A 23188-nucleotide genomic window follows, 5' to 3' on the forward strand; every position below is an offset into this window, starting at 1 on the left:
GAGACTGGAGTCTAGACATCTCCATCAGCACTCCCAGTTCAGGAGCCGGCCGCCAGCTACGGGGTCTGGCCTGGAAACTGCCCCATGGCCGTGAGCCTTCCATGCGTTCTCGTCCATTAATGAGCTCTTCCCTCAGCCTTTGTTCCTTCCGTGTCATCTCCCTTCCAGCCACTGTCCAGGCTAATTCTGAAGGCCTTTTGATGAAGGAAGCTAAGCTAGACTCTAACCCTCCAAACCAGGCCCCCCTGGAAACTCTCCTACGGGAAAGGGACGTGCTTCAGAATGTCAGCTTTGCAGGGATGGCCTAGGTTCAAGTCCAATAGGAAATGTTCAGTGTGAGCTGTTATTCTCATGCTAAATTGTTCTTTATTATAAGTTGTTGGAAGAGTGCCTAAGACTACCTATGCCCTTTCTAAGAATGGGCCTCCACTCGAGGCACAGTTGAAGGACTTTCGTGAGAGGGTCCTTGAGTCATTCCTGGCCACCAGGACCCAGGATCTTAGAGGCAGCAGGTAATTCTCTAAGTAGGAAGAAGTGCTTGGGGCACCTGGGTGGCTCAGTCGGTTAAGCGACCAACTTCAGCTCAGGCCGAGATCTCATAATTTGTGAGTTCAAGCCCCATGACAGGCTCTGTGCTGACTGCTCAGAGCCTGGAGCCTGCTTTGGATTCTGTGTCTCCTTTTCTCTCTCCTGCTCCCCCACTTGTGCTGAGTCTCTCTCTCTCTCTCTCTCTCAAATAAATAAACACTAAAAAAAAAAATTTTAAAGAAAGAGGTACTCTCACCTCAAAGGGAGAAAATGCCACATGTGAAGACTTTTGTCCTGGAACTCTAACACAGTCAGCATTGATCACAGTGGTTAATCGTGTCATTATTGTGGTCAGGATGAAGATTGGAGATAAAGATTGTCCCCAAAGCAGGCATTTGAGAAATCCCTGTTGTGTGCAAGGTCATCTGTCAGTTGGAGCCTTTGCATTCAAAGGAACATTCTGAGAGGAAGACACAGGCCTGTAAGTGCAGCCGTCTCCAGTCTCTCGAGATGACCTGGGAAGTCCCACTGAGCAGCCCCATGTCTGGCTCCAGGACAGGGCAGGGCTCTGGATGCCTGGGACCCTGCAAGCTGCAAGGAGCCCCTGTGAGCAAAGCCCATCCCTGACGTGACCCCACGAGCTCTGGGAAAACCCTGCAGTTCGAGAAAACAATGCAGCATCTCTAGTTAATAGAAGAGAGGGATTTTTTTAAGCTTAAGACTTTGATCCTTGTTAAAGTAAAGAAAAAAAATCCTCTGGAAAGACTAATCTGAGGTTGTCCTCCACTCATTACCTGATTTGAATGGGTCTCAGGTCATTTCTTGAAAGCAGCTTTGCTTTGGATAAAAGAAGAGGGGACCCACATGGGAGGAAGTGGCCCGACAGTGGCCAAGGAGGAAATGGATCCAGAGTGGGGAGAGCTTCTCGGTGCCGACTGCTTAGCCTGGCTCAGGGCTTCCAGGCAAAGTCGATACTGGCTTGAAGGAACCTGTGATTTAGGGCTTTGTGACTCAGTGTGGAGGGTGATCGTGCTTCTAAGTTCTGCTGGACACATTGCATTTTCAGCAAAATCTTGCCTTCCAACAAACCTAATTACATGGCCCGAACTCTGAGTTCAGTGGGCTGGAGGGATGAATACAGAGGCTCTTTAAATATACAGAATGCTGTGCCTCACGGAAGTTGTGTTTAACCGATTAGCAGATTAGTTAACAAGGACACAGACATGGCTTAGACAGTTTATAAAGTGACTATTTTAAGTCCTTAATCCTTAAGTGCTATTTCTCTATTGCTTTGATGAGGACTGGAATTTTTTGGTTTTGGTAGTTTGTTTTGTTTTTGCTCTTTCATTAGAATAGGAAAAGGTATGCATGCACACACATGCACTCAGGCACACTCTCTTCCCTCTCTCTCTTCTCTTTCTCTCTCTCTTTTCTTTCTCTCTCTCTTTTCTTTCTCTCTCTCTCTCTGCCGCCTCATAGTACCCTTCCGAGATTAATGTTTCAAAAACCAACACTTATGTATGATAGCTAATGGGGGGAGGGCTGATTTCCATTTCCTGTTTAATCTAGGAATTCACTAGATTTAATGACATCTAACACACATTGAGGGGCTATAATTTCCCACCAAGGGGATTACCTTTCCATAAGGAAAACTGAAAAGATCTGATGAAAATATAAGGTAATTGGAATCCACAAAATCCCTTCTTAAAGCTGGTTAAGTACTTTTTCTTCGGTGTATGCAGACCACAGACTGATGATAATCAAACAAAAGAAGAAAAGGGTGGTAGAGAAGAGTAGAAGGGAGAGGAGAGAGAAAGAAAGCAGAGAGAAAAGAAAAAAGCAGGCTGTGATCCCGCATTTAACTCCCAGGTTCCCAGAGGCCATGGGACCCAGACAACGGGCTCTGAGGCAGTGGCCGCTGAAAAAAGGCAAGCAGATGATTCAGAATTTGTGGGTCCCGTGCCTCTTCATAAAGGGTCAGAGGACCGTATTAGGTCTAGCATCAATTATCCAAAATGTAAACATTTAAAAAAGTAAATTTTGTGGTGCTTTATGTCAGTCACATTTATGTATATGTGGTTGACTGCTCTTGATAAGGGGAGCAAAGGGGTGGCAAGGTTAAGGAAGGAAGGATGTCCTGATTATCATGGTAATCGGTGCTCTGTCTCCATTTATGACTCCCACAGAGCCGTTCTGCTCCATTTCCTAAAATACTGAGCCACCAGTGAGCCAGCTGTTATTTACTGAGCATGTGCTATGTGCCTAACCCTGTGCCGGAGACCATTCTATCAGAGAAGTAAAACAGATGGTTCCCGATCCCAAAGAGTTAGATACTGAGACAGCAGCAACTTAATGAACTGCAGTAGGTGGCGCAGAATAGAGCATTCCATTCGCTGGAAAGGGGGATAGAGGTTGTTCCCAGACAGTTTAACTCTAAAATGGGGTGGTTCTTAAACCATGTGGCAGTGCCACCTAGTGGTGACAGGGAGTTACTGTGAAAGGAGCCAGACATCCAGGGAGGGGGGGCCAACTTTGTTATTCACGTGATCCCACTGTGATTTGTGCCTGAGTGTTCCTGTGTCTGAGAAATAAATTATAAAAGCAGATTGTGGATACGCTCCACATCAATAGGGAGAATACGGTATCAGAGTTACAGTGAAAATTTCAGATTAACGAAGAGGATCATGTAACCTTTACTGTTAAAGAATTTGAAGGCAACCCTGTTTTGCCACTGGATTAAGGCAACATGAGGCATAATTGGGTAAATTAGGATGTGTTCCAAATTCTGTGGGTCAAAATTATGATGAATTCTTTTTATACAAAAAAGGAGGTGGGGGGGTACCTGTGTGGCTCAGTTGGTTGAGGGTCTGACTTTGGCTCAAATCAGGATCTCAGGGTTTGTGAGTTCAAGCCCCACATTGGGCTCACTGCTGTCAACACAGAGCCCACTTTGAATCCTCTGTCCCCCTTTCTCCGCCCCTCCCTTACTCTTACATGCACTCTTTTTCACAAATAAATTAGCATTAAAAAACAAAGTTGGGAATAGGAAAGGTACTAGTAGTGAGAGAAGAGTTGGGATCGTAAAGAAAATGTGAGTGAATAAGATTATAAAGAGCCATGAGTCGTGAAACACATACACATCAAAATACCTGGGAGGCAGAAGTATTGAAATCTGAGGGAAAAAATAGGCTAATTTCAGGGAAATTAATAGTAAAAGATTATATACTTTCATTGTTTCATGAGATATACTTAATATATTATTATACTTTTCTTACAGGGTGGGTGGCATTTGTAAACGGAGAGTGGTCTTTCAAATTGATACGTTTTATGTATTTTTTTAGTGCCATATCTAGTGTATTCTAAATATTTTTGCAGCCCTACATATTATTAGCCTTTCTGCTCGCATCTCATAAAAGAGGGTATAGTGAATTTCTTTAAATCTTTGAGTTAGAAGAAGCTTTAAGTACTCTCCTTGTGCATCTGTGTCTCCTCCAAATGACAATGTTCTGAAATCAGCCCAGAGTCTAAGCATATGTATGAGAAGTGCTTACATATTATCCTGCCTCGTCTGCTTGAGAGACTCCCTTAGGAGCAGCAGCTCTACAAATTCTCCATGCAGTCTATTTTGAAGCTGAATCAACCTCCTAATCAAACATTATTCCTTCTACATGATCTGTGACAATTCAAGGCAAATTTCTTCTTACTGCCGGCGGGTCCCAAGGTAATAAAAGGCAGCTGTGGCATTTGGTGGCCCTCAGAGCAGGGTCAGTCCAGGACAGAGCCAGGGCTGTCTTCCTAGGTATACAGTCACCACACCTCTCGCACATCACACCAACAAGATGAACACTGTCCCTCAACGACAGAGCTGGTTGTATAGATTTCCCATGGCCACATGATATTTGAGGAGAACACAAGGCTTAAGGACTACTGTTTAAAGCAAACAAAATCTGGATAAAAGTATATTAAGGCAGAAGACAGTGAAATCTGAGACTGTGGGCTGTCTGGATATTATTAAGGAGATGCAGTTCCAAGGCTTCTAAGCCCATACAGAAGCCAAACTGAGGTGGATCAGGTTGTTGCCGGAGAGAGGCCACGGCCAGAAAGGGTGGGAGGAGAAAAAACAGACTTTAATAGGAGTATGGCTTATTAGCACATGCATTCTTTGGGAACCAAATAGGTGGTTACAAAATCCTTAAAACTTTTATCCTCTTAAATAATTTAAAATACCCTCTAAACATCTTGTTTACGTGATTAATTGACTTAGCAAATCTTTTCCCTGTGGAGGAAGCGGGGGTAAAAACCAAGGCCAGACCTTGCCGGACTCCAGGCAGTGGTGCCTAAATTCAAGGAGCTTGCTGCCTTGTCCCGTGTGCACGACATAGCGGTGTCACCCAGAGGAGCGAGCCATCTTAGACCTTTGACTGGGTGTCTGCTGCCTGCTGAGGCAATGGCTGGGCACTGTAGCCAAGAGAGTAATTTTCTTCCTGGCACTCGGGCACAGGTAATCCATGTTGAAAAGAACCTGTGAGCATTTGAAGGTAAAGAACAGTTGAGGACAATGAGTCACTGTCATTTTACATTATGAAGACATTATCTAACGCTGAACTCCGAAGCCAGGCGGTCTGACCCGCGTACTGACGTGGCATAACACTTCACAATCTAATGACCTTTTTCCCTCTGTATTGTCTGTTTTCTTTCTTCCTTCTGTCTCCGCCTCCTGTGGCTGCCCCTCTATGTCTATATCCCTCTCCATGCCTCATCCTTGATTCGTTTCTTTATTGTTAAAGAGTGACCTCTCCTCTTCTCATTTCTGAAATCTGGTAAATTAGCCCTCTTACAGTTCCTTCTTCTCTAAAACAGAATAGCCCTACCAAATTGACTTTTTAAATTTATGGGTGACCCCAGACTGATTTTTTTCCCCAGGGAGTCAGGGCTCTTAATTAGAAAGAAAGAAAAAATAGTTCTCCCTGCCCCTGATGGAGAGAGCAGATGAAACCATTATCACAGCCCCGCTCCACGGGCTTCTCTGGGACCCGGCGAAGGCCCTTCTGTGCTGTAGTGACTGACCCTGTAAACAAGCCGGTTCATTAACCCCCCCACTGGCGTCTGTGTGCCTGCAGATGGAGGGGAATGACCATTAGCTTGAAGTTGGGGTTTCCTGGCTTTGTGAAGTTTGACAACTCAGATGTTCTTCAATTGTGTTTGGGGTATGTGTATTTCCCAGTTTTTATAGTAGTCTGTTTAAAGGAATGAAGAAGGAGACATTAAATATTTATTTTAGTTGACAAGATAAATGAGAAGGCCACTCCTGGGAAGCTAGCTGGCAATTCTGAAATCTAGGTTTGTTTGTCTCCTTCCAAAACATGCCCATTGTGTGCCTTTGAATGCATGGTAAAGTAATTAGATTTTAAAAATGTTTTATTATGAGGCTGATTATAATAACGTTTACTTTGAACATTTTAAAGATTGTAATCTTGAAAGAAGATTTAATTTCTTCAGGGAGTGGTATCCGATCCTTTCCAGGATGGCCTCATTTTTGAGGGTCTCTAGAAAATTCTAGCCCTGTACAGAAACACAAGCAATTTATCTGGCAAACCGGCAAGCCTGTTAATGGCGAGTCCACTGTCAGCAGGGCTCACTGGTACAATTCCAATTCCAGGCTTATGCTCAAAAGGTCCCAGACCTGACAGGAAAGCGGTTTGGTTATAGGAAAGGAAGGGCAGGCCAGCTCTGTTCTGCCATCTCTGTATTCTCCCCCAGGCTCTGCCTCGCTAAGGTGCTATGGCCACCAGCCCCAGGATCAGGCTGCCAAGGAACATGTCTGTTGCTGATGATTTTAGAGGCCTCTCTGCTCCTGGCCCAGTGAGGGCACAGATCCTCCTGGTGGGAGACCAGCTGGCTGGCACCAGTGAACTGCCCGAATCTTGCTGGAGAAATCTCCATGAGGGCGGAATCAGCTGAGGCCTAAGCTGCTCAGCCCCGTTGGGCTGCCCCTAGTCTGACCAAGGCTTTAACCCCTAAGTCTCACCAGTGACCACTCCAGCCACAGCTTCCAGAATGAAGAAAGGATGAAGGGGTTCTGCTGAGAGCTGTGTGTGTGCGTGTGTGCACATGTGCACTGACATGCATTGAGATAGTTACTTGTGTTTTGGGAGGAAAAAGTCGAGCTTTATTGCCCAGACCCCTTAGCGGTGCTGGAGTAGACAGGGCTCTTGTTGCACCTTAGATCCTAAGAGAGAATCAATCCACCACTCAGCTACTCAAGTATTTATCAAGCGCCCATTGTAGGGAAGGCTGAAAAAGGAAGTGGTTCTTGAGTTCAGGGGGTGCAGACTAGGATGTGAGTAATGGTCTGTGATGTTGTGTTCACCTATTAGGACTCCATGGGAAGGAGACCCCGGTGAGGGCTGGGGGAATTAGGGCTCTGTGGAGAGGACCAGGCCTGGGGCTGGCCTTGCAATCGTCAGGGCCTGGAGAAGAGGGGAGAGGAGAAGATGTCAAGGCTCTGCAGCAAGAATGGGCTTGCCGGGTGTGGGCACTTTGAGGAGAGCACTGTGCCAGGGCACAGGGTGTAGGACATGCTGCAGGTTAGCTGGAAGTCACATTGCTTGGGAAGTTGGAGACCAGATTCTGGGGGTCTTTGAAGTTAGGCAGAGTATATTTACTCTTGATCATGGCGATAACAGTGGTTGATAGTGGCTGGTAATACAGAAAGCTGTCAATGCTTAAAATAGGGGAACAACAAGATGGAAGTAATATTTTAGGATAATTTGTTCTGGAAGACATGTACAAAGGCTTTTCGGAGGGTGGAGAGAACAGGGATGGGAAATCAAGGTGCCTCTGCGTCTGCTCTCTGCTTGTGCGTTCCCCTCCATGTTACTCATCTCCAAAGTGGATAGATGACAGGGTTTTTTACTCGGAAGTCATGTGTTCTAAAATAGAGCTTGTAATCATAAGAACATAGCCCCACTTGTGGTAGGCCAAGTAAACAAGACAATGAGCCCATTAGAAAAGCTTCGGGAGATAATAAAGACAAGAAATATAATATTTAGGTGTGATGTGGGAAAGCAGCTAATCTGGTGGCTCTTGCGCAGGACTTCTTTATTTCAGTGGTTCTGGTACAGAGCAAAAAGTTCTAAGAGTGTTACGTGACCCTTCATGGTTCTCCACATTTGTCTGTACTCTGCCCACTTCCCGTGAAACCCAGACACCTTACAGGGGAAGACAGGGACACTTGGGACAGCCAACCCCTGTCATTTCAGAGCTGCCCACTTATCAGGGTGTAATGAGGAGGCATTTTTCCACCACCTTGCTTTTATATTTCTCCCTCTCGGCACTTCCCACCCACTCGCCCCCTTTCCTTGAAGTAGGCAGGGGCAGGTAAAGTACCATGGAAGGCAAGCCTCATGTCCAAGAGGTACCTGAGGTCACCGGGCAGGGCCTGAGGAAGAGCACTCAGAGAAGGGAGGATCAAGCACAGACAGCGTCTCCTGCCCACTCTCCTCCTCAGTCACTGCTTAACACACAGACGAAGGCCGACTCTACTCTTCCCAGCTTGACGCCACATGGTTTTCACTTGTGGTTTATATCACTCTGTACTCGCATAAGCTTGAGCTGGCCATCGGGAGCCCTGGTTTTCATTCTTGGTCTGTCTCTGGTTGCTTGTCAAGCAAACTGTCTGCTCTCCATGGATCTCTGCTCCTTCACCTGCAGAAACTGGGAGGTGGAGGATGGGAGAACCCTGTCCAGGATTGTTGGAGGCTAGGTGTGTGTGTATATTGGGGCTGGGGGACAGGAATCCCCTGACTCTCCAAACCTGATTTCGGGAAGTACAGGTTGGCTGGAGCCACAGTTGCAAGTTGACCACCATGTGTGCATTTGATTTACCTTCTGGATTTAGATCCTTGAACCCCCACCCATATTCATATAGTGTCTCTTCCCACATAATTTTTTTTTTAATTCAGAATCACAGAACTGGTTGGTTACCACCCCGAGGAGCTGCTCGGCCGCTCAGCCTATGAGTTCTACCATGCTCTGGACTCAGAGAACATGACCAAAAGTCACCAGAACCGTAAGTTCCTGGAGCGCCCTGTGTGGCACCCTTGTATCTGTGGAATATGGCCTTGAGTGAGGTGTGGCAGTGAGCTGAGAGAAGGCCTGCTTGCCTCCTTCTCAGACATCATATCTTGTGTGGCAGACGAGCCCTGTGTCCTCAGGATGGTCAAAGAACCGAGGCTGCCACCAGCCCATATGACAACTTCACACAAATTAGGAAGAGGGCACGCACCCTTCCTTTGGGGTGGGGGGGGGGCACACAGCTTTGTTAGTGGAAGGTGGGCTGAATCTCCATCCCCACAGGCCACCTCCACCCAACACCCACGTGCAGTCAGCAGTCTGTGCAACCCTGTGGGACAGCTCTGTAGACACAATACAGGACAACACATAGTCAACTGCGTTGTGTGGTTATAGAAGCAAGTCTACCCGTTCTGAGAAGAGGAGGCCTAGGAGAGTTGGGGGAGGGGGGGAGGAAGGAGAGGATGGAGCACTCGAGTTGCAACTTGAAGGATGGGGGAGGATGGGGCTAAAGAGGTGAAGGTCGTAGGGCACAACTTAAAAGATGAGGTAGGCTGTGGTTCTCCCAAGAGATCTTGCTGGATCAGAGAAGTTGGCTGGAGGCTGTCCCAGGCATACCAGTGATGGCATATGGACACTGTGCTTGGCACCTTGAAAGAAAACCTGAATTATGAAAGACATTCTGGAACAGGACTGTCCAGTAGAACTTTCTGCAATGGAACTGTTCTGCATCTGCATAGTCCGTATGAAATGTCTAGTGCACCTGAGAAACTGAATTTTTAAACATTTAACTAAATTTCAATAGCCACACCTGGCTAGTAGCTGCCATATGTGACAAGGCAATTCCAATGCATTCACTTAGCCATTTTCCTAATTAAGACTTCCTATTTGCTGTTGATTTAAGACAACTTCCTTGAATCCATGCAGCCCATCAACACACAGGACTCTGGGTCTATAACCCTATATCGGCCCACTGGGGGACATAGAAATTCATAGGATTGCTCCCCGGCTTAAGGGATCTCATTTTTGAAGGCGAAGGAGACTTGTGGGCTCCATGGGAGCAAGATGGCTCTCATCTTTAGCCTGAGTATCTAGCACAGTGTTTGGTAAAATAGGGGCACTAGTGAGTGAAAAACTCAGGGCAAAACACATATTTGGGAAAGAACGCTTCAAAGTAAGTGGCAACAGCGTTGGTGGTATAGTGGTGAGCATAGCTGCCTTCCAAAGTAAGTGGCAACAGTGGTGCAAACCAAGGTGCTGAGTAGATTAGAGGAGGATTAAAAATGGGAAAGGTAAGTCTAACAAGATTCCACGAGGCCCTGCTGCTCTGGGACCTCCAGGATCAGCTGTGGTTTGGGGTGGCAGTGAAGAAAATGGCAGTGCTGCTGTGTGTCCATTGTTCTTCAATCCATTGTCTGTCCTAAGGGCAGGACAGCTGAGTTCAGAGCAGCTAACGGATTAGCAACCCCTATAAACTGTATGGGAGCACCATTAATATTCTCTTCTAGAGTGAGATCTTCTCTTCTAATTGGTCTCTCTGCTTATTCCTCATGGCTTTGGGGTTTGAGCTCACAGTGCAGCAGTACCCCTTAGAAGTTTCTCACTCTGCTCTCTGGCAAAAAAGCAAAAAAAACCCCCAAAAAAACAAAAAAACACCAACCAACCTAGATTCAGTCCTACTCAGGGACCCAGAGAGGAGTCAGGGGGTGACACAGGTACTCCTGTGCCCGTGGATGGGACCCAGCCCTCCCCTATCGCAGCTTTGAAATTGTTGGCTGTGCGTCCAGCCTTCACGGTGGGATCCCCCATGCTTCTCTCTTAGATGGTGGTTCTTGCTCCCTGAGTCATCCCAATAATGTGACTCAGCAACCTGGGCTCTGGCCCAGCGGACCCCCTGACTCTCCAGGGCCTGGATTTCTGGGCCTTTTCTCCTTTAGAGGCGAAACTGGGGGGAAGTCCAGCTTTTTTTTTTTTTTTTTTTTTTTTTTTCCTGAGCCAAGGGCAAAGTCAAAGCAAGGGATAGTACTAAACGTTTCTGGGAATTCCTGGAGGACAGTATTACACTTTGTCTTCTGGGTGGGAAAGTGGAGGTAACTACTATCAAAGGGAACAAAAGTGATGACTTCTCACAAGGCATATAAAAAGATTTTTTTTCTTCTTAGAAAATCTTGGATCCTTAAAACAGAGCTGGGATAAAAGTTTGTCATATCAGTTTCCTGCTGATTCCAGGGAAAATATGGTGCTTTTCATTGAATCTGTATATTTAAGCATTAAGCACACTTAAAGGTAATTCACGACCCAGATAGAAATCACAGGCTCCTTTCTTCCCCTGCTGGAGCCAAGTAAAGCTGCTCTGAGCTCAAAGGCCGTGTACTCAGCTGGCAGACCCAAATCCAGCAAAGGGAAATCTGCATGGGTTGGAAATCGGGTTAATGCCAGCTAAAACAGAAGCATCTATTTCTGTGGTGTGGGTGCACACGCATGCATATGTGTCACTGGGTTGTGCAAATAAAGTTGTAGCACAGACTCACGCCGATGCTATGAAATCACTGGAGGCCCGACTTTGAGGCTGGTCCAGGTTTATACACCAGCATCTCGAGTTTCCGCGTGTATGTGTTTTAGTCTGTGAAAGTTTACCGTTCAAATTACTGGGGAAGCTCTGTCCCCAAACCAGATTTAGATAATTGAAAGCCATCATTTCCAAATGGATTAGTAATTTATACATTGTTACTCTTGGGGATAGGCGTGGGGAGAGTTGGGGGGAGTCGGTTTCTCTTTGTTGTGTGAGGACATTATGTGCTCTTAGGAAAACAAGATTAAAGGCCATAAAAGGCCTATCTACCAAGGAGCAGGCCCCTCACCAAGGCTGGCATTAATGAGCAGATGGTTAGAAAGCAGGCGTAATTATATTCTACTGACAGAGCAGGCCCTCGCCTGCAATCACTAGAAATGCAGTTAAGACCTTTGCTCACTGTACTGTTTAATCAAAAAGAATAAGAGCCCTGAACTTTGTCTGCATTAAGATCCGTCTAAATAAGTTAACTCCAGGCGTCTGAAATTGTGCAAGAATCGTTTCTTTGCAGCAAGGGAGCCTCAGCAGGGCACATAAAGGGACATCAGGAAGGAGGTGATTTCTTTGGCCAAGGAGTCCCTGCTGATTTAGGACCGCCAGCAAATCAAGTCTTTCTGGCGAACGGCGAACGGCGGCTTGGGGGTGTAGGAGGAGAGCACAGTGCCAGGAGTGCCGTTGTCCTGGGTCATGTCAAGCAGGTCACCATTCCCCTGGCCTTAGTTTCTTCCTGTTAAAAGAAGATCTTTATCCTCTCTGCTGCCCAGGACGTTGTGAAAAAGATTAGACGAGGTTGATACACCACTTTGGAAAGTAACGTGGCCACGTCTTTTAAAGAAGTGTGCACTTAGCGTGTGACCTGGCCATTGCACTCCTAGCTGCACCCACAAGATGTGTCCATACAAACAAAGATCTGTACACAAATGTTTATAGCAGCTTTGTTGGTGATAAGCACAGAAACTGAAAACAACTTACACATCCATCTACAGGTGAATGGATAAACCAATTATGGTCCCTCCATACAATGGAACAAACCATGAATACCTGCAGCACCATGAGGAATCTGGAAAACATGCTGAGTGACAAGAAGCCAGACACAAATGAGTACACTCTTGTATGGTTCCACTTACATGCAGATGGACAGAAGAGCAACATGCAATGACAGAAAACAGATCAGGGTGGCCTGGGACCAGGGGCGGCAATGGGGCTTAACCGTCAGGAGGCATACGGAATTTGGTGGTGGAGGGTGCGGTGATGGGAAAGTCATTTACCTTTGATTGTGGGGTGAGAGTTGCAAGAGTGTGTACGTTAGTCCAAACTCACTGAACCGCGTGCTTAAAGCAGGTGCATTTTCTATTGAAGTAAATTAAACCTCACTTCAGTAGATTTTAAAAATGAAAACCGAACCACAAAAGCCTAGATTAGGAGTCTTTAATTTGGGCTGTGATCCTGTCTACTGTCTCCACTGAGGGGACCTTTCAGTAAGTCACTCGACAGTTCAAGCCTCTGTTTCTTCAGATGTAAGACAGGAATCACGGGAGACCCCTCATGGTGTCACCGTCTGTTACATGAGCTGACGATAACACTGATCCTCATTGAAGACTTACGCGCCAGGCCATTCTAATTGCTTTGCTGCAGCGCGTTCCCCTTGAGACACTGCAGAGCATCGCACACACGTAAGTTAGTGTTTCCAGCACCCTGGAGCTGCTGCTTGTTCAGTTTTTGACCAGGGTAAACATGCCCAGAAAAACAAACGCAGAAGACCACAAGTGGTGGTACCGTGAACCACACTGCCCTCCTCCACCACACAGGAGTGGTGACTGGGGAGGTGGCCCACGAGCCTACGAGGAGAACAGGGGCGCTTCTCCGCGTTTATGGAGACCCTGGATGGCCTCTGTGGGGTCGCCCACAGTGTTATCTATGCCCGGGGAAGAGGTAGCTTTTCCCATTCGGCATTTGTCCAGGATATTCAGTCAGCACTTCTGCAGCTGGTGAGCCAGACAGGCAGATGCGCTCAGCACGAACAGCTGTGGTTTCCAGGTAGTTAATGATGATGTTATCATTAGTAGTATTTTTATCAACATATCATTGTGCAGATGAGGCAGCCAGAACTAAGGGGGATTGTCCTTTCCCCAAAGTCCCCATGCTAGCCAGATTTTCTAATGCTTCCACCATGCATCCTCCAGTTCCCTGTGATTTGAGGAGTTCTGAGCTAGGATTCTGATGAATGAATTCCCAAGGAATGAAAATGTATATGTCCAGGTCAGAAAACTACCAGAAATTCTAACATTAGACTTTAAGTTAAAGAGATGTATTGATTTCTTTTTAATGGGAGCAGATGATGAATTCCGGACTGGGGAATGTGGGAATGCCTTCCCCGTTCTTTCCTACAGTAAACAGATGTGAAATGAGCACTTAGAAGGATCTGGAGGAGGAAAAGAGTCATCAGCAGGTCCTTGCGCCTCAGGGGCCAGTCTTGTCTGTTTCCCTGCAGACTGCCTTCCCGTGAGGTCTTGCTCCCCAGCCTTCCTGACCTTGGGCTCCATTTCTCCTCCCCTAGTGTGCACCAAAGGGCAGGTGGTGAGCGGCCAGTACCGGATGCTTGCAAAGCATGGGGGCTATGTGTGGCTGGAGACCCAGGGGACCGTCATCTACAACCCTCGCAACCTGCAGCCCCAGTGCATCATGTGTGTGAACTACGTCCTGAGGTGAGCATGTGACGGCTCCCCGGACTGAGAGCAGCAGGTTCTGGGAGGGCAGACCTGCTAGAACCAGGCACTATTTCCGGGGGCTCTTTGCAGCGCTGATCCTTAGGACCCAGAGGATTCCCGTGGCTGTCTCAGGAACTACAGGGATTTCCCCTGCACAGTGTTGTTTTCTTCCCTGCATCTTCCCCCATGCTTGTCCTCTGTGTCATGCCCCTGACCCATTTGGGGAGGCAGAAAGCATAGTTGTCACTTAATAAGTATTTTCTAAATTGGGGACAAGGAAAGAGGATGGCTTGTCCTTTCCAGGAGAAGATGTAATACCTCCACTCCATAGTGTCTGGGAAGAAAGTTGGAGGCGGTCACACTCTAGAGTAGCAAAACAAAAGCTCTCCAACCTACATACACAGTGCAGCCCACACACAATAAGAAAAAGCATCCGAGACGCATCCACAGCCAGATGGCACTCTCAGGATGGCTGCCGCTGTGACTCCAGGCATCACTGGGTGGTTCCTTACAAAGTGCTGGCACAGGCCCAGACCCATATGTTTGGCTGAAAGGTTTAGCTCTGGTATTCCATGGGTCTGTGGGTATAAAAGGATTTTGCTAGAAAGTATGGAAGGTCTGATGCACCCCTTGTCCCATCAGCGAGATCGAGAAGAACGATGTGGTGTTCTCCATGGACCAGACCGAATCCCTGTTCAAGCCGCACCTGATGACCATGAGCAGCATCTTTGACAACAGCAGTGAGGCGGCTGTGTCTGAGCAGAGTAACTACCTGTTCACCAAGCTGAAGGAGGAGCCGGAGGAGCTGGCCCAGCTGGCCCCCACTGCAGGGGACGCCATCATTTCCCTGGACTTCGGTGGGTGCTTCTTAGCTGAAAGGGGCCTGCTGAAGCCCCTCGGGGTGGGAGGCGGTTCGCAGGCTAACAGGCTTCCGCTTTTCCTTTCCGATTTTCCCCGGCCCCTCCTGAGTCTTGTGAATGTGGCCAGACTGTGCTGAGCCCCAAAGAACACCACATGGTCCTGCTTCTGCCTTTACAAAGTGCTGATGCGGTGGGGTTACAGGGGACCCTCTCCTGAGGAGTCAGCTGATTTTCTGGCCCAGGCAGTGAGAGTCTGAGACGAGGGAGGGGGCAGCAGGAGAGATGGCCTGAGACCACTTGGCCCTTGAAGGACCGATTGCTTGTTTAGGTAGAGGGCCAGGCCCAAACGGCAGGAGAAACAATTCCAGAGAAGTGGATGGAGAAAAGATTCTGGCCCAGGATGAAGCCCTCATATGCCCGGTTTCTTTAAAATGTTTACCTGTCCAGTGGAGAGACTTGTCCTGTGGCCCCAGGCAGGATTTGCAGGCCTGGTCCCCCTCCCATGCTGGACGCACCTTCCCTGTGAACTGGGAGGCGCATTGCTCGCAGGTAGGGGCCCCCCACTCCTCCCGCAGCTTTGCATGGCTGCCACAGTGCCAGCAGCACACCTCTGTGCTCACCCTGCACCATCTTGGTCCCTTTAGAAGAGCTCCGGAGAGGCCACGTGAGGACTGCAACCTCAGAAACTATAAAGGGCAGTGGCCCCAGGACAACCGGTCTTCCAGCGTCCCTATTTTGTGGCAGAACTGAGGCAGATTGTCCCGTTTTCCTCTTATAACTCCCTCTTCCTCAACATTCCCAACCTCCTGTCAAGGAAGTGAGTGCTAGGACCTGTAGTCTCTGAAAATGACGTGGTCCAGGAGGGTGTTCCCTTCAAAGGGAGCCTGTTCATGGACTCACAGAACCAGTAATGGGCCCGTGGTCACAGCCAGGCATCGGAGCATGGAGGGCCTAGCCCAGGTACCCCTTCAGACCCTTCAAGGCCTCTCTGTGCTTCCTTTGGGCTTTTTCTACTCAGGGGTGAGCCCAGGGATTGTGGGGGTTACCTGGCCAGGCCCTTGTCTACACAGGGAGCCAGAACTTCGAGAAGTCCTCAGCCTACAGTAGTGCCCTCCTGCCCCCGAGCCAGCCGTGGTCCAGAGAGCTGAGGAGCCACAGCACCCAGAGCGAGGCCGGGAGCCTGCCCGCCTTCACTGTGCCCCAATCGGCTGTCTCCGGGAGTGCCACCCCAAGTGCCACCAGCAGCAGCAGCAGCTGCTCCACGGTGAGCACCCTGCCTTGGGGTGAGGACACTGCAAGGGTGGGCTGCTCTTTCTGGCTGCTCCAGGATGGCTGAGTAGATGCCCCAGACAGGAATCCTGCCTGCATCTCCCTCAGGTTACCCGGAGTCCCCTAGGGCGGGGATGTCCCTCACTGGCCACCTGTTCGCTCTTAATATCTGTCTGTACCCCCCTTTATCTAAAGGATAAGTTTGTTGAGGGTGGGGGCTGAGTTGCTCACAGCTTGGAGCCCGTGGCTTATTCCTGGGCAGGGCGGGAACTATCCCACTCAAGAACGCCCCCCCCCCCCGCCCCCAGCCACAGCCTTCTTGTAAGGACTGGTCCCTCTATACCTACTTGTTCCGTGGAATGGGGTTGAATCTGTGGGTCCAGAAGTATATTTCTCCTTTCGCCTTGGACTTCCGGGAAGACCCATGTCATACTCTTGGTCACCTTCCTTCCTGGCCCCCAGCCCAGCAGCCCTGGAGACTATTACACATCTCTGAATGACGACCTGAAGATTGAAGTGATCGAGAAGCTCTTCACCATAGATACGGAGGCAAAGGACCAGGGCGGCACCCAGGTAGGCGGCCATGGAGCCTCACCCCCGTTCTCGCAGCCTCGTCCCTTTGTGCGGAGACCAGGGGGACCACTTGGCCAAGGCCCTGGTCTTAAAGGGGAAGGAGCACTGGTGGTTAGCCCCTTTTCCCACCTCGGCCTTGCATGCCAGCTCCACTCTTGCATTCTTTAAAGAAGCCCTCTGTTTTGAGAGCATATCTAGATTTGTGAGCCATTTATAAGGAATAATTACTCTCCTCAGAAACAACTTCACCTTAGGGTTCTGTAATGATGGTTTTTATTTGAGATGCCTTTAAAAATGACAGGTGTCTTCTTTTCCACACAATGTTTCAGGAATGCACGTCTTACAGAAGGGCCAGTGTTATTGGAAGTTATAAAATCAGGGAGAGGTGGGTGGATGTTTCACAAAGCACCAGGAAGAATTAAGCCCCCTTTTCTCAGTCCCAGTTATTCTCACAAATCTCACCTTGCTGTTCAGTTGGTGTCTTTGCCCTGCCTCCCACAAGCTCCTGCAATTCTGCAAAACTTCCTCAGTGCTTAGGCCCGTGCTGGGGCCAATAAAGCTGTTTCTGGCTCCTGAGAGGCCCCTGTGTGCGCCCCAGGGGCAGTCACCCCAGGCAGGGTAGTCAGGAATGGCCCTTGGGTGCCATGGGCAGGGGCGGCAGGCTGGGGCTCAGGCTGAAGAGAGGGTGAACCCCTGGGAAGGTTAGCATCACCTGCAGGGAGACACGTACATGGGCAACGAACTGAGGTGCTAAAGTGCAGGGACGGAGGACAGGGCTGTGAGGGGCAGACAGGGGCCGGCCTGGCCTTCTCGAGGGGGCACCAGCCTTACCGCTCCTTTGCCGCTGCTCTGTCCTCAGACGGACTTCAGTGAGCTGGACTTGGAGACCCTGGCCCCCTACATCCCCATGGACGGGGAGGACTTCCAGCTCAGTCCCATCTGCCCCGAGGAGACGCTGCTGCAGGAGAAGCCACAGTCGACCCCGCAGAACTGCTTCAGCACCATGAGCAGCATCTTCCAGCCGCTGGCCCGTGGGGCCTCCCATGGCCCTCTCCTCCTGGACAAGTATCAACAGCAGCTGGGCAGCAAGAAGATAGAGCCCGAGCACCAGCCCATGTCCTCCATCTTCTTTGATGGTGGGAGTAAAGTGTCCCTGCCCCCGTGCTGTGGCCAAGCCAGCACCCCTCTCTCCTCCATGGGAGGCAGATCCAGCACACAGTGGCCCCCTGATCCGCCATTACATTTTGGGTCCACAAAGTGGCCTGTTATGGAAGAGCACACAGAGGCCTTGGGGGCATCACCGTTGGGGTCCCCCATCAACTCACCCCATCTCGCTGTGTTCAAGAAACGGTAAGTGGCAGAGACCCCCACTGTCAGAGGTAGGGGCCCAGAAAGGTTCTGGTCTCCTCCCCTTCTCTGTACTCAGAATCTGGATGCTTTGGGGGAGTCACCCCCCGGTATGTGAGGCCTTAGGCAGGATACATTTCTATCAGGGCTGGAGACCAAGAGGGCACCGAGGCCAAGAGAAGGGCCTGCTGAGGGCCTTGAACCCCATCGTCTCTCCCTTCAGACCAGGGTTCATCAGCTGAGCCACAGAATGCAAAGAATGATTTAAGTGACTCTTCTTAGTTCTCTCCTCAAACTGATTGAGAAAAGCAAAAAGATGCCCTTGATTCTCCCTGCCTTTTGCCTTCCCCATGTCTCACGGCAACAACATCTTTGGGCCCCATGCCAACCAGCGGGGGCGCTCAGTGGGTAACTGTCCTGGCAGTGCAGGGGAGAGACAGGGCAGAGGACTTAAAGACAGATGCAATATGGTCAGGCTTAAAGGCTGTCGGGTACAGCTGGGCCAGCAGGCCGATGTGGAGGGGGTTACAGATGATCTGAGCCATCAGCATCTCAAGCACCCTGCCCCTCCTCTGGGACTCTGCCCTTTGGGTCTTAGAGCCAACACAGTCAACTATTCATTCTGGAAGAGGCCCCAGAGGCCCGGAGAGCAGGGGAAGGCCCTGGGGTGGGGCTCCCCACTCTATCACAGCTCACGCTCTTGGGCTTGGCAGGTCTGCAAAGGGCTTTGGGCCCCAGGGCCCGGATGTGATGAGCCCGGCCATGGTAGCCCTGTCCAACAAGCTGAAGCTGAAGCGGCAGCGCGAGTGTGAGGAGCAAGCCTTCCAGGACCTGAGTGGGGTGAGCCGCCTGCCCGGCGGGGCCTGGGGACAGAGATGTGGGCAGAGACAGCCCAAGAGCAGAGGTCCGCCCTGGATAGACACTCTCACGGTGGCTGTGAGGAGTGGCAGGGGGGGATGCAGCCTTTCCGAGAGAGCACCCCACTCCCTGCCGCCTCAAGCTGAGGCCCGGGTCTCATGTCTTCTCACCTCTAGTTCCAGGGGGACCCATCTGGCAGCAGCACTTCTCATCAGCTGTGGAAAAGGATGAAGAGCTTCATGGGCACCATGAACTGCCCTTTGATGCCCGACAAGCTGCTGAGTGCAAGTCTCCCCAATGGTAAGCAGCAGGCCCCCGCCTCCCGGGGAGAGGGGGCCTGCAGTCTCAGTGCTGCACCCCTGAGCCTTGATGGAACAGGGTGGTGGCCTGAGCACCCCCTTTCCACTCTCGCTCAGTCAGAAAGCTCTGGGCTCTGCTGGCTTGCTCTGAGCACCTTTTGTGAAGGAGGGGGGCTGCTGGGGGCCTCACAGCCCCTCCCCGTCCTCGGCCCAGCACCGCCCTCACACACCAGCCTTGGTTTTTCAGATGAGTTCACCCAACGACCCCTGAGGGGCGGAGGGCAGCCCCTGAGACATCTGGCCCCGCTGCCGTCTGCCATGAGCCCCGGGGAGAACGCCAGGAGTGGGTTCCCCCCGCAGTGCTGCGCCCCCCCGTACCAGGACTACAGCCTGCCATCGGCTCCCACGGTGTCAGGTGAGTGGGCTCTGGAACTGGAGCCACACACAGGGCAGCCTATACTGCCTTTCCTTTACTGCCACAGGGGCCCTGTGCCCTCAGGGCTTCAGAAGGGACATCCAGGGATCTTTGGACCTATGAGTCCCCGAGCCTGTCTTTGGATCAGGGTTTCACGTGGCATTAGTGCCCACTGCTCATGCCCATAGTGTGGGGGCACTGCTCTGCCTTCACTCTGAGCAGAGGATGAGCCCAGAGAATGTGCTGCTATGGGGCAGCCCCGGGAGCACTGTGGGGTTGGGGGGGGCCCTGCTCCTGGCCCCTGTTCTCTGATGACCGCCCTCCTTCCTGAGCCGCCATCTTACAAAACAGACCCCATCACCAAAGGTTACTGTTTGGCATGAATAGAACTTGTGGTTTGGGGGAACCCCTGGTTGGTACTGTGTTTTTAAAACTTTTCATTCTTTCAGGCATGGCGAGTCGGCTGCTCGGGCCCTCCTTTGAGCCCTACCTGTTGCCTGAATTGACCAGATATGACTGTGAGGTGAATGTCCCTGTGCTAGGAAGCTCCACGCTCCTGCAAGGAGGGGACCTCCTCAGGGCCCTGGACCAGGCCACCTGAGCCAGGGCCCTCCCCTGCGCAGGCCCCAGCCCGCGCCGCCCCGCCAGCTTCACTCTCTCCGTCTATTTTTGCAACTAGGTATCTCTAACAACAACACACCTTTTACAAGATGTACCTACCGGGCGACCTTGCCCATGTCACCACGTAGTGGCCTTTTTCTTAAGATGCTCACTTTAGTGTCTGTATTTTCAAGATCCACCGTTGTTTTCCCTGCTGTGTTTTATTCTGTCAATGAAATGTTCTTAAATTTTGTAAGATTTTTCTTCCCCACCCTCAATTACTTCTAATTTATATTATTCATGGGTCCCTCTGTCTCGCTCTCTCTCACACACAATATCCATACTAACGAGTTTTGTGTACATTTGTTCTCTTGTAGGGAAAGCTTTGGCTTCGTTTAACTAAAAAGGTCTGGTGGTTGTTGCCAAAGAGAAACAAAATAATTTTGCTTTCCAAGCTTGATTTTTCGTGGCTTCTTCATCTCAAAGCCCTTCTCCTTTCTTTTTTAAAACTAATCACCATATAATAAATTTCCATCTTCTCTTCTCTACTTAAGCTGACTCTGACTCTAATTTTGACACAACTTTTGGGGAAAAAAAGAAATGTGAAGGGTGAACTCTAGCATATGTGGTGATCTGTTGCAGAGCGTGGCTTTTCCCCCACATTCAGTGGATTTGTTTGGTAATTATTATTCAAAAATATAACAGAGTTTTTTAAAAAGAAAAGTTCTTTCTGGGCTAAATGTTTATCATATATATGGGTACTTTGTAATATCTAAAAACTTAGAAACGGAAATGGAATCCTGCTCACGAACTCACTTTAAGATCCTTTTTAAGCTGTCCATCTTCTCTCTCCTGGGGTTGCTGACACGGCAGACTGTACAGAGCTCCCATGGGCCGTGCTGGTGCTGCTCAAGGCCTCGCGCCGGTGGCTTTTGGCTTGGGGGATGTTGCCCGGGGTGTGACAACCAATCCAAGGCGTGGAGTCACCAAGTAGGGGAGCACTGCGAGCCGTCTTCTCATGTTCTATATGTATTATGTATGTATGTATGTATGTATATTATTGCTGCCAAGAGGGTCTGATGGCATGTCATGGGGGAGTGAGGGGGGGAACGAATCTAAGGGAGGGGAAGTGCTTTAATTTTTCTTCAGATTTTGTTGCTAGCCCTTCAAGTGCACTGAGCTATGGGACTCTAAAGGTCTTTCACATGGCACATTTGGATATTTCCAGAATTACCATGAGATGGGCTCGGTGGGAATTCATGAAAGACAGTGAGGATTCAGAACGAGGGTCTTGCTCCAGCCATGGTGCTCCCAGCTTACCAGCCCGGAGCACATGGAGCTGGCCTGAGAGAGGGTGTGGGGAGGGGACACAGCTGGCCCTGCCCGGCCACGCACCCCTTCCTCAGCCTGCCCGGGGGCCCAGCGAGGAGCAGCAGGCAGACTTTGTGGATGGCCCCTAGCCTCAGGCCGCCCCAAAGGTCTGTCTGTCACCTAAAGTGACTTATTTAGGTAGGAAGCACTGAAAATCAAGTGTTCTCAGAGCACTTTGTAACTCACTGGGTAAGAAGGACGATACCTTTTTGGTTTTTAAATACCAATCACGTGGAGCTTATCTGTCCTGGGTGCAACAAGGAAGTTTCTAGAAACACACACAAAGCACAGCAGATGAAGGATTTGGTAAAGCTGGACGGATGTATTGCCAAAAACACAACAAATACCTGAATTTCAAAAGAAATCTCTAAGAAAAAGGACCCAGTCGCTGCATTGACCAAATCACACTTTACCGCCACCGCTTTGCCCCACTCACGGCGGCAGACCTTGAAGGGTTACTGACGCGTAAACGCTGGTGTTTGGTGTTTGATTTCCTGTGTGTGTTGCCTCAGCATTAAGGGCATTTTACCCTTGCAGTTTTACTAAAACACTCTGAAAAATATTCCAAGCTTCATAGTAACCTTACCTGTCAACGTAACGAGTTCATGAACATTATTGTATTGTCAAACTCCTACTGACAACATTACTACTAGAGGGGAGCTTAACTTTATAAAGAAATGTATTTTGACACTGATATCTTATTAAAGCGTTCTGATCCTACCACTGCTGGTGGCTCTTGTTCCGTGTGGATTTATCATGGGCTCCACCGGCGTGAAGCAAGCAGTCTGTTAAACGGTTTATAGACAACAAACACGGCACTGATCGCTGTGCGGCAACGGCGGCCGGCCAACAGGAAGAAGAGTAGTAACACCACTTAGGAACCGCTCAAGACCTGGCGCCATGTTGCATCGCCCATATTTCCACATGGTTTTCTGTCTGCCCCCAGGCCCTTTCTCATGCCCTGGGGTGGGGGAGTCCCCAAGGACAGAAGTCACAGCCCTGCTTTCAGAAGACTACATGAAACGGTGTGACGGCTGTATGCGCAGTCAGGAAGGACCTCCGTTTGGAGGTGGCAGGGCTGGGGGGCGGGGTGTCTCTTCCCAGGTAGAATGTGAAGGTAGGATGGGAAGGGCAGAGACCGCCTCAGACAAAGGGCACGATGGGTTCCCGAGTTCAAATTTTACTTTTCTAGATCATGACCGGTTTATGAATCAGCAGCTGTCTGCATGCAGGGGTGGAGAGGGACCGGCAGCACCCCTGCTTACAACCATCAGCCCTAGCATCAGCCATTCCAGCACATTCCTTTGAACTCTGTGGCCCCAGTGGGAACTGCTTGGCCTCTCTATGGCCTCTGTGAAATCGAAATCCATTCCTTCACTTCCGTGACCACCCAGGCGGGACCCAGGAGAAAAGAGCTTTTAAGCATCCCCCCTACACACATAGTTTTTTTTTTTTTTTTTAATTAGAGAAGTCATGATCTCTGCAAGAGCTTACCAGAAAGTAGAGGAAACAAAAGCAATCCTGACTCACTCCCCTGTGTGAGCTGGTGGACAGCAATGGAGGCCCATGGCCCACATTTCCCCAGACAGTCCCTGTCTCAAATACTGTGCTTCAGTGTCACCAGTGACACTTGTTCTTGAGTCAGAGCCCCCTGCATGGGTTCAGAAAACACAAAACTAATAGATGCAACAGCCCTCCATTGCTTTTGGACAGAA

General features: G+C 49.7%; 1 protein-coding gene across 1 annotated transcript in view; it reads left to right on the forward strand.

The window, feature by feature from the left end:
• EPAS1 (endothelial PAS domain protein 1) overlaps positions 1-22196 on the forward strand; it is an 82190-nt gene extending 59994 nt beyond the window's left edge. The window contains exons 7-16 of the mRNA XM_029937298.1: positions 8493-8599; positions 13731-13878; positions 14524-14738; positions 15812-16005; positions 16473-16583; positions 17443-17933; positions 18644-18770; positions 18965-19088; positions 19335-19502; positions 19952-22196. Of these exons, the coding sequence (XP_029793158.1) occupies positions 8493-8599; positions 13731-13878; positions 14524-14738; positions 15812-16005; positions 16473-16583; positions 17443-17933; positions 18644-18770; positions 18965-19088; positions 19335-19502; positions 19952-20103 (1837 nt within the window). The 3' untranslated portion in view covers positions 20104-22196. The remainder of the gene's footprint in view (positions 1-8492; positions 8600-13730; positions 13879-14523; positions 14739-15811; positions 16006-16472; positions 16584-17442; positions 17934-18643; positions 18771-18964; positions 19089-19334; positions 19503-19951) is intronic.
• Positions 22197-23188: the final 992 nt, after the last annotated feature.

Source organism: Suricata suricatta, chromosome 4 (assembly GCF_006229205.1).
Source record: "Suricata suricatta isolate VVHF042 chromosome 4, meerkat_22Aug2017_6uvM2_HiC, whole genome shotgun sequence".
NCBI classification, from domain to species: domain Eukaryota; kingdom Metazoa; phylum Chordata; class Mammalia; order Carnivora; family Herpestidae; genus Suricata; species Suricata suricatta.